This window comes from Peromyscus maniculatus, chromosome 3 (assembly GCF_049852395.1).
Source record: "Peromyscus maniculatus bairdii isolate BWxNUB_F1_BW_parent chromosome 3, HU_Pman_BW_mat_3.1, whole genome shotgun sequence".
Lineage (NCBI taxonomy): Eukaryota > Metazoa > Chordata > Mammalia > Rodentia > Cricetidae > Peromyscus > Peromyscus maniculatus.
In genome coordinates this window covers 77125591-77143218 of record NC_134854.1, presented here as the reverse complement: position 1 = coordinate 77143218, position 17628 = coordinate 77125591, and the positions used below count along the sequence as shown (strand labels likewise).

At 45.1% G+C, this 17628-nt stretch overlaps 1 protein-coding gene across 3 annotated transcripts in view; it reads right to left on the bottom strand.

Moving 5' to 3' along the window:
- The window catches only part of Chn2 (chimerin 2), a 277744-nt gene that overhangs the window by 126957 nt on the left and 133159 nt on the right, over positions 1-17628 (bottom strand). For all 3 annotated transcript variants that reach the window (XM_006992173.4, XM_076566835.1, XM_076566834.1), the window contains exon 2: positions 10419-10457. In XM_006992173.4, the coding sequence (XP_006992235.1) occupies positions 10419-10457 (39 nt within the window). The remainder of the gene's footprint in view (positions 1-10418; positions 10458-17628) is intronic.

Sequence of the window (17628 nt, the reverse complement as noted above, 5' to 3'; positions counted from 1 at the left end):
GATTTTACAGAAAGGACTAGGGCATCCTCAGCTTCAGCAGTTGCAGGAGGCCTGGAACCAGTGTCCCGCAGAGAGCAGAGGACTGCTTTATCCAAACACACACACACACACACACACACACACACACACACACACACACACACACACACGAGCACACACACATGCATACAGGAAAAATGGTTTCATTGTAAGAAGGGTAGAAGAAATTGTTTAGATTCATTCCTGCTACGTCTGTATAAATAAACTCTGGCAGGAACAAGGAAGTAAGAAAAGCAATTGCCTTTGAAAGATGAAAAGAGAGAGGACAGCAGCAGAATAAAGAGCTCCCCATGAATATCTCTCTAGTGTCCTGATTTGGGAACCATGCGTAGTTATCGCTTATTCAAAACTAGGAGAAAGGCTCTGAGAGACAGTGTCTGGAAGGCTGCTGGTGAACAGGGGACATGAGGACAAGCTGGCCAGTGACAGAGAAACAGGGCTCTTGCCTTCTGCAAGACCCCAGGGAGGTTGCACAGGGAGTCCCTTTGTTCCTTTTGCACCAGCAGGGCACTTACTCATTGGCAGGCTCATAGCAGGATGAGGCTGTGAGAGACGATAATGCAAACTGCAGAGGCTGCCCCTGTACTCGCAGGGTTTTAGATTCCAGTGGGATCACAGAACAACTCCCATCTCAGCCCTCTTCCCATTGTCAGTGTTTCCTGAAGCCAACAGTTCTATGGGGACTTGGGATGGGCTTGAGAACACCATCTGTGATGGAGGAGTCTAAGGACAGGCATCTGTCCCAAGACAAGAGCAGTCTGAGCTAAATGCTCCTTTGCAAGTCACATCAGCCGATGTGTGAGCATCCGCTATCCACCAGGCACCACTGTCAGCATTCTGTGGAGGCTCAGAGGATGATGGGATGCAGGCACGGACAAGGGAAGGGCTTGCTAAGAGCTTGCCGGTGACTCTAGAAAACACTTTGGTGTCTTCACAAACCCCAGAAAACACAACCTGGTATTGTTTCTATCCTTGCTTTTCTGATGAGGGAAGACAGGCAGAGAGGTTAATGATCCATGTGAGGACACTCAGCTGCACCGAGACCTTTTGATTTCAAAGTCCTGGTTGAGTTGTTCCTGCACCTCAGGCCCTTTGCACTTGCCGTGCCCTCCACCTCTGGCTCTTTCCTGAGATATCCATACATTAGTCGCTGCATTCACTCAGGGCTCCACCTTTCTCGTGGTGTCTCAGGGAAGCCATGGCAGCTGTGTCTGTGAAGAACACAATCCTCACTCTGCTCCTCTGTTTCTTCACAACACTGATTGCCATGAACACCATTAACAAGTAGAAAACAAATCTTTAGTTCTTGCACACTGACTGTCTTAAAGATAGTGTGGGGTCACAAGGCCACCTGGCTCTGGTTGCTGCAGTGTCCCCAGGACTAATAACAGGGAACTTGATGAAGGAATGGCTGTGCCTTCTTCGAAGAGACTCTGGTTCTGTGGGAGTCCTACAGAGACACAGCATCCACATGGGACAAGAGCTTCAAGGACTGGCATAGGAGGAAGCCATTCAGCTTCCCTGGGTCATCAGGATAAAGGACCATGGGTCTCTCCTTGAGGGACTCAGGCGGGGGTAGCTGCAGGTACAGACAAAAGGGTGGCAGGAGGAGGGAGTCTCCTTTGAGAAAATGCCTCTGCCAGAGTGGTCCACGGGTCAGACTGTGGGGTTACTTTCTTCTCTTTTAGAAAACATATTTCTTTTTGAGATCATAATATAATTATAATATATATTAATATATATAAAATTATAATCTAATTATATCTCCCTTCCCTTTCCTCCTTCCAAACCCTCCCAAATACTTCTCTTTTACTCTTTCAGATTCACAGTCTCTTTTTTATTAACTGTTATTATAGACATACATAATAAGTATGTGTGTGCATATATATTCCTAAACACAACCTGCTCAGTCTGTATAATGTTACCTGTATGCATGTTTTCAGAGCTGACCATTTGGTATTGGATAACCATTTGGTGAGCTCTTCCCTGGGGAAAAACGATGTCTCCCTCTCTCAGCATTGCTTAATTGCCTGCAGTTCTGTATGTGGGGATGAGGCCTCCTGGGCTTTCTCCCATCTGCGTGTAGCATGTCTGCTGTTGTCCTTGTTCAGCTTGTGTTGAGGCAGTCTTTGGTGAGACTTTCTGGATGTCGCTTCTGACATTCCTAGTAGACATAATATCACAGCAAATTCCCTGTTTCTCTGGCTCTTATAATCCCCCCCCATAATAATCCCTGAACTGTAGGTGCAGGAGTTGGGGTGTAGATGTGTCAGTTAGGACTGGGCTCCACAAATCTGCAGTTTGATTGGTTGTGGTTTTCTGTAATGGTCTCCTATTACAAAGAGATCTTTCTTTGATGAGGGTCAGGACTTCACTTATCTGTGGGTATAAGGATAGATATTTAGAATGTAGTCAGGAATCATGCTGGTTTAATAAAGTGTCATAAAGTATAGTTTTTTTCTTCCAAGATCTATCACTTCCCTGGGTAGCTGGCTAGGTTTCCAGTACCGGGCATGATTTCCCTCTGTTGAATGGGTCTTAAGTATAATTAAGAGCTGTTGGTTACCACCAAGTTATGCATGCCACTACTGTACCCTTGGGGCAATTGTGCCAAGCTGGTCATTATTGTGGTTTGTAGGCATTATAGTTGGGTAGGATTGTTGGTTACTTCCCTCTGGAAGCTTGAATAACACCATGCCTTATAGTACCACGAAATTTAGTCCCCAGGGAGGCTTTCAGGTCTGTTCCAGCTCAGAGGTCTCTGTACCCTGTGTCCAAAGTGGATAGTGTCTTCAGCAATAAGGAGTACCTTCTACCTCTGAGAGGCAACCAAGTGGAATAGCAATAGTCTATGTTTTCGAGTCTCTTGGACAACCCTGAACAACTTGACAAAGGGCTTCTTGTGCCTAGTAGTGTTTTTGTTGTAGTTGTTTTTAGTCTATGGCTCTTGGGTGGTACATTGTGAGCCCAGATGGAAAATTTCATTTAAACTATATATGTATATTTAATCACAGATATATATATATATATATATATATATATATATATATATATATATATATATATATATATATATATATATAATGTATTTTTAGGTAGATAGTTAGTACTATAATTTCTTATGGATTTTTTTACATCTTTATTTTATGGTCCTTTCTCCTTCTGTATTTATCTCCCTCCTTCTCCCTAATTAAAACCTTCCATTTTAGCCATTTTCCTGATCATATCACTTGTACCCTGCTATTCCACTCTCTATTGTCCCCCAGCCTGACCCTGCAATGGTCCCTTTTATTTTCCTGGTTCCTACAGTTACTCCAGGCTATGTACTAACATCTGGGGATTTGGGATCAGGAGCCTCAGATGAGAGAAAACATGCAATGCTTGTCTTTCTGGGTCTGGGTTACATCACTCAATATGATCTTTTCTAGTTCCATCCATTTACCAGCCACGTTCATGATGTCATTTTTCTTTACCACTGAATAGTATTTTATAGTAAACACTTTCATTATCCACTCATCAGTTGTATTGATTATAGGACATTTAGGATGTTTCCATTTCCCAGCTCTCATGAATAGAACAGCAATGGACATGTCTGAGCAAGTATCTGTGATGTACAACATCCAGTCCTTTTGGCATATGCCAAGGCGTAGTATACCTGGGTCATATAGTAGGTTTAGTTTTAGCTTTGTGACAATTCTCCACACTGATTTCCAAAGTGGCTGGATGAGTTGGCCATCCCACCAGGAGTAAATGAAGGTTCCCTACCCCCACATTTGTGGTCCACTATTTTGTTGACCTTTGCTGTTCTTACTGGAGTAAGATGAAATCTCAAGTTGTTTAGATTTGTATTTCCTTAATTCCTAGGGATGTTGGACATTTTTTGAGATATTTTTTAGTCATTGTTGGTTAATGATTAATGTGGAAGAACCCAGGCCACTGGTACTACCCCAGGGCAGGTGGTCCTAGGGTGTATAAGAAAGCAGGCAAGGGGAGCCATGGAGAGCAAGCCAGCAAGCAGCATTCCTCCATGGTCTCTGCTTCAGTTCCTGCCTCCAGGTTCCTGCCTTGAGTTCCTGATCCCAACTTCCCTCAATAATGGACTATGATGATAAGCCACATAAACCTTTTCCTCCTCTGGTTGCTTTTGGTCATGGTGTTTATCACAGCAACAGAAAGCAAACAAGGACACTGTCATTGCTAGGAACTTGGTATAAGTCAGAATTTCTAGCATGTTCTCATTGACTCTCCTGATTAAATTTCCTACATGACCTATTTACTCATGCTAATGAAGCCATGGAGATGTCTGCTCACTTTGAAGACACCAAAAGTCACACAGACAACAACACTAAATTAAGTTTCAAATCCTGGATATCCAGGCCCCAAAGTCAGAAGCTCTCTAACGTAATTGATGGAAAGGTCCCCAGTGGGGCTGATCCCACTAGAATTTACTGGAAGCTGCCGTAAAATTTAGATTCCTAGTCTCCATCTCTGGCAATATCCACTCCATGAATCTGGAAGGAGCCTTCAAATCCATCTTCTAAACCTTTCCAGAAGATGGTAGTGCACATCCAGGGGTGGAGGCACTCACTGTCTTTGCCTCACTGAGGGGGACCAGGCAGGGGCCACTGGGAAGCAGGGAAGTGGGGAGACAGTATTTTATTCACACACACACAGCAGAGGTTGTGAAAGTCTGCATGGTGGCAGAGTGAGATGGAGAGGACCCTGAATGAGAGAGTCTGAGACGCCAATGGGGGAACTGAAGGATGCAGGCAATGGCAGCACTTCTGGACAGTGTGCTTAACATCAGCAGCCCAAATAACCTCACCCTCTGAGGCACTAGGCACTTTAGCATAGAGAAATCCAGAATCAGCACCCACACACCTGGGAACAGAAGCTCCAGGGATAGTTTGGAAGAGGAATTGGCCTCTCTCTGCAGCCCACTAAGTCCCAGAGGCACCTCCACTCCTGGCCCCTCACTGCAGATATCATTAACCGATGGCCCTTTTCTCAGCCAGAAGGCTGCAGAATCCCAAGGCTTGCTTATGCTCTCTGAGCAGAAGAGTTTGCCAAAACAGAAGGAAAGCCAGCGTACCATGTAGGCCTTGTATCTGTCCCTCCAGGTGCTGACAGGAACCAAGGAAAAGTGAGGCGGCTTCCTATCTTAGCTTTCAGTAAGAGCCTGCCTATCATTTGAAGGGTTAGCTAAAACAGACACCCATGGGAACAATTCTGCAAGGCACATTTAAGGTAACTGAAACATATCACAAAGTCTGAAAGTGTCACTTCCCGACTTAACTCAACAAAAACATTTCCCAAGCCAAATGCAACAATGAATACCGCTTTTAAGGTGGTTCCATGGCTCCATGAGCAGAGAGGTGACATGGTAGAATCTGCTTCCACAGCAATGTCCTATGCATATTGCAGGCCCTCCCTGGGCAGGGGGTGGGGGTGGAGGGTGGAGTGGGAGGTGGTGGGTGGGGGAGCTATCCAGCACAGGAGAGAATTCTTCCACTGGACCAACCTGTTTGGCAGGGGTGGAGGTCACTAAGAAGAGAAAAGGATGCCAAGCTTCCTAGGAAATCCAACAATTGAGAAAGCTAGTATTTTATTCTTTTCTTTAGCAACAATCTTGACCCACCTTAACAACACAGGGACAAGTCAACAGGTTTCTGTGGGTGATATGAGAAAAAAAACCAAAACCATCAGTTCCTAGGACTGCCAGGGGCCTCCAGGGTAGGCTCTGCAGCCCACTCCCTTCTACAGGGGCCTGTGGATGCAGGAGCTGTGCCAAGCCAGTGGAAAAGAGATGAGCTCCATCACTCTGCCCACGGTCATATCTTATCACAGAAAAACTTCACAGGTGGGAGCAGGTTATTGGTGCCGTGGGGTGACTTCCTGGTCCCAACCTCACCTCCAGCTACCATGTGAAGGCTTTGCCTTGCTAACAAAATGTTCTCTTAAAATTTACTGCTTGGCCAATGGCACCATGGCAACCCCAAGACAAGGCCTGTGGGGCCCTGGAGCAGGGAGCCAGGTAACTGTGTACATAAGCAAGACCTATGGGGTTTGATAAATGGCACGCATGCTGCTTTTATGACTCACAGGCTGGAATAGGATCAAAGAATAACTACTATCGTATTCCTGTCAGGTGGTTGGGCTGCTGCAGTTCTACAGGGGTCAAGATTCCAAGCTCCTACTTAGAAAAAGAGGCACAAGTCCTGAGTGCCTGACCCCCCACTGGTGAAAGGCTCCTGGGAGAGCTGTCAGCCCCAGCATCTACCGCCTGGCTGGCTTTTGGTCTCTTACCAAGGAAAACCTCAGAATAGTCTCAGGATGATTGGCATCTGAACCTGTCAGCTCCCGGCCCACATTTCACACAGTTCTGGCTTGCCATTCAAAGGTGGTTTCCTTATTATTTTAAGTGAATTCAAAAGTGGTTATTCTTTTAAGACCTTAGCTTCAACACTTTCTCTAGGACTTTGCCCATGGTTTGGGGGTTGGTCTTAATAGTTGAGCTACAGATGTATGATGTTTAGAGCTAAGATTATCTTATAGACATAGCGAAGCAAGTGATAGTGTTTGTCTTTAAGAAAACAGAAAGTCTTCTAATCCCACAGGGAAGTGGTGAGAGCAGAGATTTTAGGGCCATCATGTGACACTGGGGTTCCATGAGTCAAGTCCTGGTCTTAGGCATCCTTGTGGCCCCACAGCTCCAAGTATACTCTCTGACTTAAGAGAGAGCCTTAATATGTACTAATTAAGTGAATGAGTAAATGAAGGAACACTATACCTACACCACTGGAGAAGACAATTTCTAAAGACCCTTACTGGCAAGTGTCTGAGCCTGGTATTTGGGGTTATCTCCCCAATACCTGTTCATGTCTCTCCCCTCTACCAGATTTTCTGATTATGATTTTTATAGGATTGATTCAGAAGTAGATGCTGATCAGTTTAGGAAAGTTAGCAGTTACCAACACCCTGACCACAAAGATGAAGTCAGGCATAGGAAAGTGAGGTCAATGAAGGCTGAAACTGAATTCTGATGCTTTGCTTGAAGGGTTAATAAATGGATTGTCTCTTTGCCTGTTGTTTTCCCAAAATAGTGCCAATACCCTTGGTGGTGTAGGGTCTGTCTGGGAATGACATAGGAAGAACACGTTACAATGCAGCCAAAGAAAAGTGTGACCGAAAAGGGAGACAGGGAGTGGAAAGGGCCATACCAAAGCCAGTGCCTCCAGTCTTTTTAAAGTCAGCCTATGTGACTGACTGGAACAATCCGTTAATTTGCAACCAAGAACATCACAATTAGCAATAAGACAAAAACAAATTTCTTAAAGTCAATCTGCAGGAGTAGACTAAGTTTTTGTTAGGAATGGCATCAAAACAGGGTTCCATGCTTCTTAACAACATCAAGTAAGTAAAAGTAATGGTAAACAATAGCCACTGAAAGCAAAGATCATTTTTGTCATGTTACAGGTTTGTCTTATTTCTCACTGGCCTATAAGTTGGAGGTGGGTGTGGGCCACACTATCTTCATTGTTGAGTTTTAGTATCCATCACTAGAAATACCAGAAGGGATGAGGTTGCTTTAGTGATGAGAAGGCTGGGCGTCTGAGGGAGCAGTGTTGCCCTGATAACAACAAAGCAGGAGCTGGTCCACAAGGGCGCCAACGCCCCCCACAAAGAATTCCCTGCCCACAATCACCAAGAACCTCTCTTTTTAGTGATGTTCTGTGGGGCTTTGATCAACGTGGCTTTGGTGTCCTGTGTGACATGTACCCTTCATTTTTGTAAATTCATTCACTTGGGGACTCTGAATAGCAAGTGCTTATTAGTCTGATAAAACAAAGAACTTTGTGAACGCCACTAAATTTGTATTAAATAGCCCAAACAATGCCTTCTTCAAGTCAGATTTTATGATTCTAGATCCAAAAGTAAAATTTCAGCCTAATAATCTAGGGTAAAATTGATTTTGTGGACATGTAATTAGCAATGCTCTTCCTAGCTTTCTTAGGATATAAAAGTGCTTTTAAGAAATAAATTGGGTGGCCTAAGGTCACTTAGGAAAAGAAGAGATGAATTTGAGCCAATATCATATATTTTAGAAAAGCTCCCAGTAGTGGCCTTTGTTCAACAAGTATTTATTGGATTGTTAATGTGAGGAAGGCAGTGTGAGATGCCCAGTAACTCACGGAACACCCCACATCTCTTCCCACGGATATTTTGTTGATTTACTGTCAGAGAACTTCACACTCCATTAGGAAACAAACAAACAAAAACATCCAATTACTAAGTCATTAGCACTGCCTTTTAAAACCGAAGCTGGGAAAGCAGAGCCCTAGATTGGAAGGGCCCTCAGAGACCCGCACAGCCCCTAACTTCACAGATGGGAGAACAGACTCGCGTAGTACAGAATGAGGTGGCCCTGCATGTACGTGCCTGCCTGCACGGAAAGATGAGGGCCGTATATCTGTGAGGAGAAGGAAGCTGAAGAGTGCCAAGGGCAGTGAGACCCATCAGACAAAACAGAGTGACAAGGACCTCAGTACCCAGCATGCTTTTAAAATTTTAAACATGGCGGCGTTTGTCTTACAAGACAACAGAAAGACAGAAAGCACACGTGGGGAAGGGGAGGTGGACTGCACTGTGAGGCAGGGGCTGGTTTATGTATCATGGGAATTTCTTACTCTCAGATTAACATGTGGTTCATGTGCACGGTGCATGTGCACACATATGTGTGCATATAGAGACCAGAGGTCAGTTATCAGTTTCTTCACTGATCACTCTACAGCTTATTTTTTGAGACAGAGCTTCTTAAGTAAACCTGGAGCTCATGATGAGGCTAGACTGGCAGGCTAGCAGGCCCTGGGAATCCCCCTGTCTCCACTCTGGTGCTAGGATTAGAGGCATGGGCAACCTTGCTTTTACATGGGAGCTGGCATTCTCAATTCAGGTTCTCAAGTTTGAGAAGCAAGCAGGGTGCTGGCTGGGCCATCTCCTAAGGCCCGCGAATGTTCAGGTTTATGCACCTCCATATTGTCAGAACAAATATGTACATATGTGTGTATGTATAACGTCCATATACCCTCTAATCATTTTATGATAGGAATACATGCTGAGAAATGTTTGTTAGGCAATGTGTGGTTGTGCAAACATCAGAGTATAATTAACACAAACCTAGATGGTACAGCCTGGCACACACATGTGCTATACGGCCCATGTTGATAGTATATGTTCTCATAGGCCCAGTCCATTTTTGGTGGAGGTCCCATTATCTGACACATGACTACAATGGTAAGCAGACAGACATATACATAGAAAATCTGAGACTTTAATTTTTGAGACAGAGTCTTACTATGTAGACCTGGCCGTTCTAGAACTCACGGTATAGACAAGACTGGCCTAGAACTCAAAGAGGTCCATTTGGCTTTACCTCCAGAGTGCTAAGATTACAGGTGTGCATCACTGTGCTCAGTTTATGATTTTAAACAGGTAGAGAAGAAGTCTTGAATGCTTGCCTGCAGGCTCAGAGCTGGCTTGCCTCTGGGCACCTGGACTTTACTTCTGAATGCCTCCCACCGCTTTTGGAGAAGCCTCCACCCCTTTTGAGCTGTGGTTCCCTTATAGACGAGGCAGAGATAACAGTATCTGTGCCTATCTGTGAACCTGAGAGTCAGCAGCTAGGAGCCCAGGGCAGGTCCTCAGTGGACAACAGCAGCAAGGATGCTATCAATAGTGACAGCAGCACTTAGGATTGCTACCGAGCAGCGAGTCTGCAGGAACACCTGCCTTGGCCATGATGGGCTCCATCCTGCCACAGTCCTTTCTTCTCCTCACAGAATTCTGGGAGGGATACATGATGCCAAGGAGAGAGAAAGAGAGCCTGAGGTAATGACCATTGCCTGCTTTCATGACAGGAGCTGCTGGTCAGCCATGATCTATGCTTCTAAGGAGTCACCCCGAGTGGTCAGACAGTCTTCACTGTGTGTTCATTTTTCAACAGTTCCTGTCAAAATGCTGTTACAGCCCTGGAGTGATGAGCAAAGGGCATAAATCCTGGAAGTCAATACATTCAACCTTGCTGACCAAACGCCCCCAAAATGAAAATATGCCCCCAGACTGAAAGTCAGAAGGTCCCCTCCCCTCTGGAGCAGTCCTAACATGGATCACACAGGTCAGTGGTTCTTAGAGGTTCTGGTTGGGGACAAGTGCAGAGTTCACCCTCTCTGACAGGTATCTCTCTCCTCAGTGAGAAGAAGAGCTTGGGATCTGGGGGGTTGCTTATGGGACTACCCATGTGCACTGCACCCCAGCAAGGATCCTTCAAGAAGGCAGGTGGGTTAAAGACTTGCAGAGATTTTTGTGTCGTTGGTACTCACAGTATGATTTCCATATCGGAGGCTGGTATTCCTCAGCATCTAGAATGAAGAGAGAGATCACGTCAGACTGCATGTCAACCTGCCAGTCCATGTCTTCCCTAGAGGAAGAACAGCCTGTCAGCTGGACTCACATTCCAACCCCAGGGGCCTCTCCACTCATGAACAGAATGGTTCCAGGCACAGAGGCAGAACGTGCATGGATAACTGATGGGCCCAACAACAACATCATCTTTGGATCACTACTATGACAGAATAAACAGCTTAACAGTTTTCAGAATCCCGTAAATTAAAAAAAAAAAAAAAAAAGATTTTAAAGTAATTAACTCAATTGTACTCTCTAGTGATCCTTTCAAATATATATTTACTCAACTTGGCATAATAAACACATAATTTATCTCACAGTTTCCAGGCAGATCTTTAGTCCATTTATTAAGACTTGAGGGCAGGATGCAAAGTGGCGAGCATGCAATATTAGATGTGGAAAGTTGCGCAGCCAAAGCCACTGCCCTCCTGAACTCCCGGGTCTGACGGCAGTGGCCTTGATGGCGCGATGGGGATTGCATTAGCTCTGGAATTAATGTCAGCATGTGGCTTAGCACATTTCCAGAAGCCTCACAGCAAATGCAAGTGGATGAGAGAGTTACAGGAGAGGATCGTGTTGTTCTTCATCCCCCTCAGAAACAGGCGAGAGGAGGCCATGGCTGCTCCCTCAGCTCCTGGCCTGGGTGACCACAGCCCATTCTCCCTTACAGTTTGTGTCCTATGCACTCACAGCCATGAGCCCAAGGAAGCCCACACGGGCCTAGACAGCCAGGGGAGGAGAGTTTGTCCCAGGATACATGAGGCTCAGAAGGAAGCCTGAGTTTTCTAATTTAGCATCTGCAGGTAAACAAGGCCTGCTGTGTGCTCCCCACACCCCACACCCCCCAGCTGCTCTGTCCTGCCCTATCCTTGGGCTTCTGTTCTCTAAGGTCTTTCCTGATTTGGGAGGGAATTAACATCTGAGAAAGTTTTTCTTCCCGAGAAACAAAATGTGCCATTTATTGATCAATACCAACTCCAAAGTGATAAAATTTCCCCCCAAATCCTACTCAGTTATGCTGGTTTAGATAAAAATTTTATTTTACAATGACTATCTTGTTCCTTTGGCTCATCACCTCCTGGGCTCAAACGTCACTGTGTATGTACCCTTTAGAAACAGGGGTGCATGAGAGCACAGTGCACTGACAGTTTGTATTGTGACCAGACAAGTGCTGGCATTAACTCTTTAAACATTTTTCATATTTATTTATTATTTTATGTATATGAATGTTTTACCTGCATGTGTGTATGCGCATCACGTGTGTGACTGGTACCTACAGAGGTCAGAAGAGGGTGTCAAACCCCCTGTTATGGGTGATTGTCAGCCACCACGTGCATGCTGAGAATTGAACCCAGGATCTCTGCAAGAGTAACCAGTACTCCAAACCTCTGAGCCATCTCCCCAGCTTGCTGGCATTAACTCTTAATACCTGTGCCAAAGTAAGAAATAATGTTTCATAATAATGAGCTATTAGCCCAAATAGCTGGTTCATTTCATCCTATTTGCACCATAAATCAATGTTAAATGTTAGCATGAATGTTTATAAAAGACCTTTTAAATCAAACAAACTAACTTGCTGAGTGTACAATAAAATTCTTAACCATCCACCCCATGCCTCTTCACCAGAAAAGCTGGGTCTTATATGCTTGGCTGTGGATAACATCTCCAAAAAAAGTTTTCAATGATAAATAAAAATTAATACAGGCATACAGGCAACTGCACACACATACTTGAACACACACACACACACACACACACACACACACACACACACACACACACACAGGAACACATCCACAGACACATATACAGAAATTAAATCCCTGAGACACTACCTAAGACATTATAGGTAGGGAGAAAAGCAATCTACCTGTAACCTCTTATTATTTCAGGTGAGATTATTCTATGAGATAAGTACAATCTCCAGTCTCAATGTGGTCAAGCTCATTCAATACCTCAGCACTACTTTCTGTGGATTGAAGGGAAGTTCTGAGGCAAAGGAAGTAACCCCCTTGTGTGGCTACAGCCCTGAGTTTGGCTTAGATCTAAGATGCTCTTACCTCAGGTCAGTTTAAATTAGACAGCCTCACTAGGAATGTCAGTCTTGCCCTCAGAACAACCAAGGGTGGCTTTTCCTAAGACACTGCAGCCCCATGAACTTTCACACAGGCTGCCCTGAAAGCTCTGTGAAGTTTTCCTCTGTACTTGCCTCCTGAGGTCAACACAGCTCAGAGATAAAGCAAGCTGCCCACAGAACTGAGGAACTCAGCAGCCCCTGGTCCAGAACCCGTCAACCTCTTCCCTCTGTGTGTGGAACAGACTTCGCTGTGGCCTGCGGTGGCCTGCTCCATCTGCGGCCTGCCTCCTCTGAGTCCACCTCATGCATCTCCCCATTCCACAGCTCACCCTGTCACACCAGCCTCTGTGTTCTTAGAACAAATAAAGCCTTGCTGAGTGTGGGCCTTTGCGGACTATCTTCATAAACTGCTCACTAATAGGTCTTGACATGGCTCATTTGCTCCATCATGTAGGGCTCAGCCCAAATGTCACCTCCTAGGGGACTTGCCCTTAACCCAGTCCCTCTCATATCATGTGGCTTGATTTTCTTCATAGCTTCTGTTACCATAGAGATTATTTATTGATTGTTTTTTTTTTATGACTGGCCTCACCCCATAATTTGTCAAACTCCATTAAAGCAGGAGCATTGGCTCACTTACTTTGGCACTACCAGCCCTTTAGAAAGGTGCCATCATATACCAGGCCTTCAGACACAAACCAGAGATGCACTAGTGAGACAATGGTGAGCACAGATGCCTCCCCAAACCTCAAACAAACGCATACATGTTAAATACATGAAGACATTTTTGAGACCGGGAGAGGTGATGTATGCCTGTAATCTCAGCACTCCGGAGGCAGAGGCCGCTGGAGGTATCTATGAGTTTCAGGGTGGTCTGCTCTATATAGTGAGTTCCAGGACAGGCAGATCTATGCAGTGAGATGCTATCTAAAGGATCTATGTGATCTATCTATGCTCTGCCTTCTGCAGACAAGCCCTGCTGAGTGGCATGAAACACACAGATCCTTCTGTCTCCTACACTGAGTATTAGGGTGTCATGGGGATTCACTAAGAGTGCTTATGTGATGCTCCCAGGAGAGAACTGTGCTCTGCATCAAGTCCCCTGATGAGGCGGGCTGCTATTACTGTGTCACTGTGATGTCTCCCTGTCCCTGTTCTTCCCAGGTGGCTCACCGCTATTGTCTTTGCTCTCTTCACTGCAGCCATCCACTGTCTCCATTTCCTCAAACTTGGAGCCTGTAATTAAGTTCCAGGGCTGTTGTCATGGAAGTTTCCTCTTTCATATAAAAGAATTCACGTTGAGAGGCCATTTGTCATGCTCCAGTGAACCGACTATAATTACCTTGGCCTTCCAGACATGTTTCAAAAACCACTATAGTGCACTTCCTGGCGGCCATGGTCATGGGACAGATCACATGATAATTTTAAGAAGTCATAAAAATATTTAGTTGCCTCCAACATCACCTCAACTAGCAATAAAGCTATTGGCACCAACTGCTCCCAATATGTCTCCATGATCTATTTCTCTCTTTGATGAAGGACTTCATTCTTGAATCAGCTGATACTTTTCACTTTATCTTTGTTCTTTCTTTCTCAGATAAGTTCTCAGGCATCTCATGAAGCTGCTATGTAGCCAAGGATGACCTTGAACATCCGATCCTACTGCTACTGTGGGGATTATAGATATTCACTACTGCACTGGGTCCATGTGGTGCTGGGGCCTGGATCTGTGGCCTCCAATATGCTAGACAAGCGCTCTACCCACTCAGCTACATCTTTAGTCCACTTCCCCTTTAAAACATGGAGTAGGCCTTTAGGGTCATTTAGTTCTCCTTCATTACTTGGTCAATTGGTGAAAGGAGATACAGAACTATTAAATGGCTTCCTCAAGGTTATAAAACAAGTTAGAAGCAGAAGCAGGCATTGGTCTTCAGGACCTGGATCTATCATTCATTCTCGTCAGGCAGGCCCCTCCAATATATATATATATTGAAGTTAAGGAACTGACATTATCATATAGCAGAGTTATTAGTTTGATTCTTGGAAGCTTGAAAGAAAAAATTAGTGCAAAACTTCCCACTGAGTCAAGGTGGGGTACTCCTGGAACTGTGCATACTCTCCACACCCTGTGGTCCAGGGGACTGCCTCTGGAGTGAGACCATCTAGAGTCAACACCCTACTCTGTCCCTCACTGTGAGACCTCAGGCAGATCAACTAATCTTTCTGGGTCTCAGCTCTTTAACTTATCAAATGAGACTAAGAATGCTCCCCAACATAAAGCATTATGACAATGGAAGGGTTCATGTGTATGAAAGAATAACCTTTAAAGAGAAAACAAGCATGTTTGAGGTCAGAGAAGAGACCGAGAGAGACACACAAAGGGTAGAATAAAAAAGTAAATGGAGCCAGGGAGATGGATAAAGGGGCATGGGGGTTTGAGCCCAGATTTCTAGAAGCCACATAAAGCTGGATGTGGGAGAATCCCCAGACACTTGAGGCCAATAAGCCTGACTTATGAAGGGTTGAGCAGCAGGAGACCCCATCTCCAAGTACCAACCAAAGGTTGACCTCTGACTTTCATGGTACAAACATGTTCTCTGCCCCCAACAACACACACATCACACACACACAAACACAAAGGTTCTAAAAGATAAAAAAAAAAAATGTAAAGGGTGGACATAAGATAAACTATAAGAATAAACTAAAATGAAATGCTTTCTTTTCTATAAAGTAAGTTCTATGCTTAGTGCTATCATTATCTTTAAGGACAGGAAAATACTCCTGCCACATTGCTACTCATAAAATTACAAAGCAATCAGTTTATTGTCAAGAGAGGATCTTCCTTTGCTTTTAAGATACCATACTAGTCTGTAGCCTAGCCTGTCTCAGAACTCAAAGCAATTTTCCTGTCTCAGACTCCCAAATGCTGAGATTATAGATGTAAGTTACCACTCCTGAGCCTTGTATTTTAGTATGCACGTGTGTGTGTGTGTGTGTGTGTGTGTGTGTGTGTGTGTGTGTGTGTATGTATGTATATACATGCACGTCCATGTGGGCACGTGTGTGTGGATGTATGCATGTGCATGTACTGTGGAGACAAAGGTCATCTTTGAGTGTTGTTCCTTTGTTGACATATGCCTGGCTTGGAGACAATCTATTACTGGTCTGGAGCTATCCAAGTAGGTAAGGCTGACTGGACAGTGAGTTCCAGGGATCCTCTTGTCTCTGGTTCCTCAGAGCCAAGATTGGAAGGCTGGGTCTTCATCCTTAGCTTTTTTTTTTTTCTTTTGGAATTATCTTTTTTTTTTTTTAAGATTTATTTATTATGTATATAATGTCCTGCCTATATGTATGCTTGCACGCCAGAAGAGGGCACCAGATCTCATTATAGAAGGTTGTAAGCCACCATGTGGTTGCTGGAAACTGAACACAGAACCTCTGGCAGAAGGGAGAGGAGAGGAGAGGAGAGGGGAGGAGAGGAGAGGAGAGGGGAGGGGAGGGGAGGGGAGGGGAGGGGAGGGGAGGGGAGGGAGGGGAGGGGAGGGGAGGGGAGGGGAGGGGAGGGGAGGGGAGGGGAGGGGAGGGGAGAGGAGAGGAGAGGAGAGGAGAGGAGAGGAGAGGAGAGGAGAGGAGAGGAGAGGAGAGGAGAGGAGAGGAGAGGAGAGGAGAGGAGAGGAGAGGAGAGGGTTAAGGGGCCAAAGGGTACAAGGAGAACTTGGCCTTGAGGAAGCCATACCTGCTGAGAACTTTAGCCTTGAAAAGATGGCAAAGCCATCATGGTCTTGGGGAAATCAAATTCTGGAACGAGCCCTGGGAAGGCTGTTCTGTGTGTGAAGCAGCCTGGGGGACAGTGGGGCTCTTGGAGAGCATGAGTGGGACAACATCATCTTTCTAGATGAAGCGCATAGCAAAGCTAACACTCTACAGAGAGCTCAGGAACTCAGAGGTAGTGCACACTTACTGGTGAAACAGGAAATGCAGTCATTTTTAAATGTGTCATTTTAAAAGTCTCCTACCTCAGGAAAAACGGGCCAGTAATAGATTTGTGTGACTCTTTGTAACTTTTTCTCTGTGACTAGTTACAATAAAAGTCCTCAAAAATGGCCACACACACACACACACACACACACACACACAATGCAGTTTGCTTTTTGAATTTTAAAGTAATTTCTCTTTTTTTCTTACTTTTTTTAAAGGCAGTGTCTCTCACAATCATCCCTCTTCTTGCCTCAGCTTCCTAAGTGCTGGGACAGCAGCTGTGTGGCACCACACCAGCAGCTCTGGGTGCTGTCTCATAGGTGGATTTTTTTTTTTTCACATCTGTACACATGCATCTATGTTTCTTTTCCTTCACTTAACTAAAGCTTGGTCTCGGTGCATGAGTTTCCCAAGGCGTAAATTATTTATTAATGCACAATTTCCCAACAACAGGCATTCCGGCGTCTTTAAGCCTTTTGCAGATGGAAACAATGTTTTTACTCAGCCTGTGTTGTATTGTTCAAGGGGTGGAACTCTGGTGCATGAAAGTCTATGTGTTTCTGTTTCAAAACTCTTTGTTAAAATATTTTACAGAAAAGGAAGGTTGTGTGACTGAAAACCTCAGTGATGTGTACAAGAAAACTGAGCTCCACACACACCCCAGTCTGAGCTCCCTACACCCCTACAGTCTGGGCTCCCTACACCCCTACAGTCTGGGCTCCCTACACCCCTACAGTCTGAGCTCCCTACACCCTCCCAGTCTGAGCTCCTTGTAACCCCACAGTCTGAGTGCCCCACACCCTCACAGGCTGGTGACAATCTGTATCTTAATTTGGGATGCTTCTAAGGTTGAACTATAAATTCACAGGTGAGACTGTATTTGCAGATCAGCAGATGAAGACAGGAAGCTCTTGCGGAAACACGGCTGTGACCTGATGTGAGAATCCACAAGACCTGAGGGCTTTGTTGGCTGCAGCTGGAAGGCTGTGCAACCCAGGATTTACGGCTCCAGGAATAAGCCATCGGGATAGAATCACCAGAGGAGCAAGCGTAAAGGAATTTGGGGACTGATT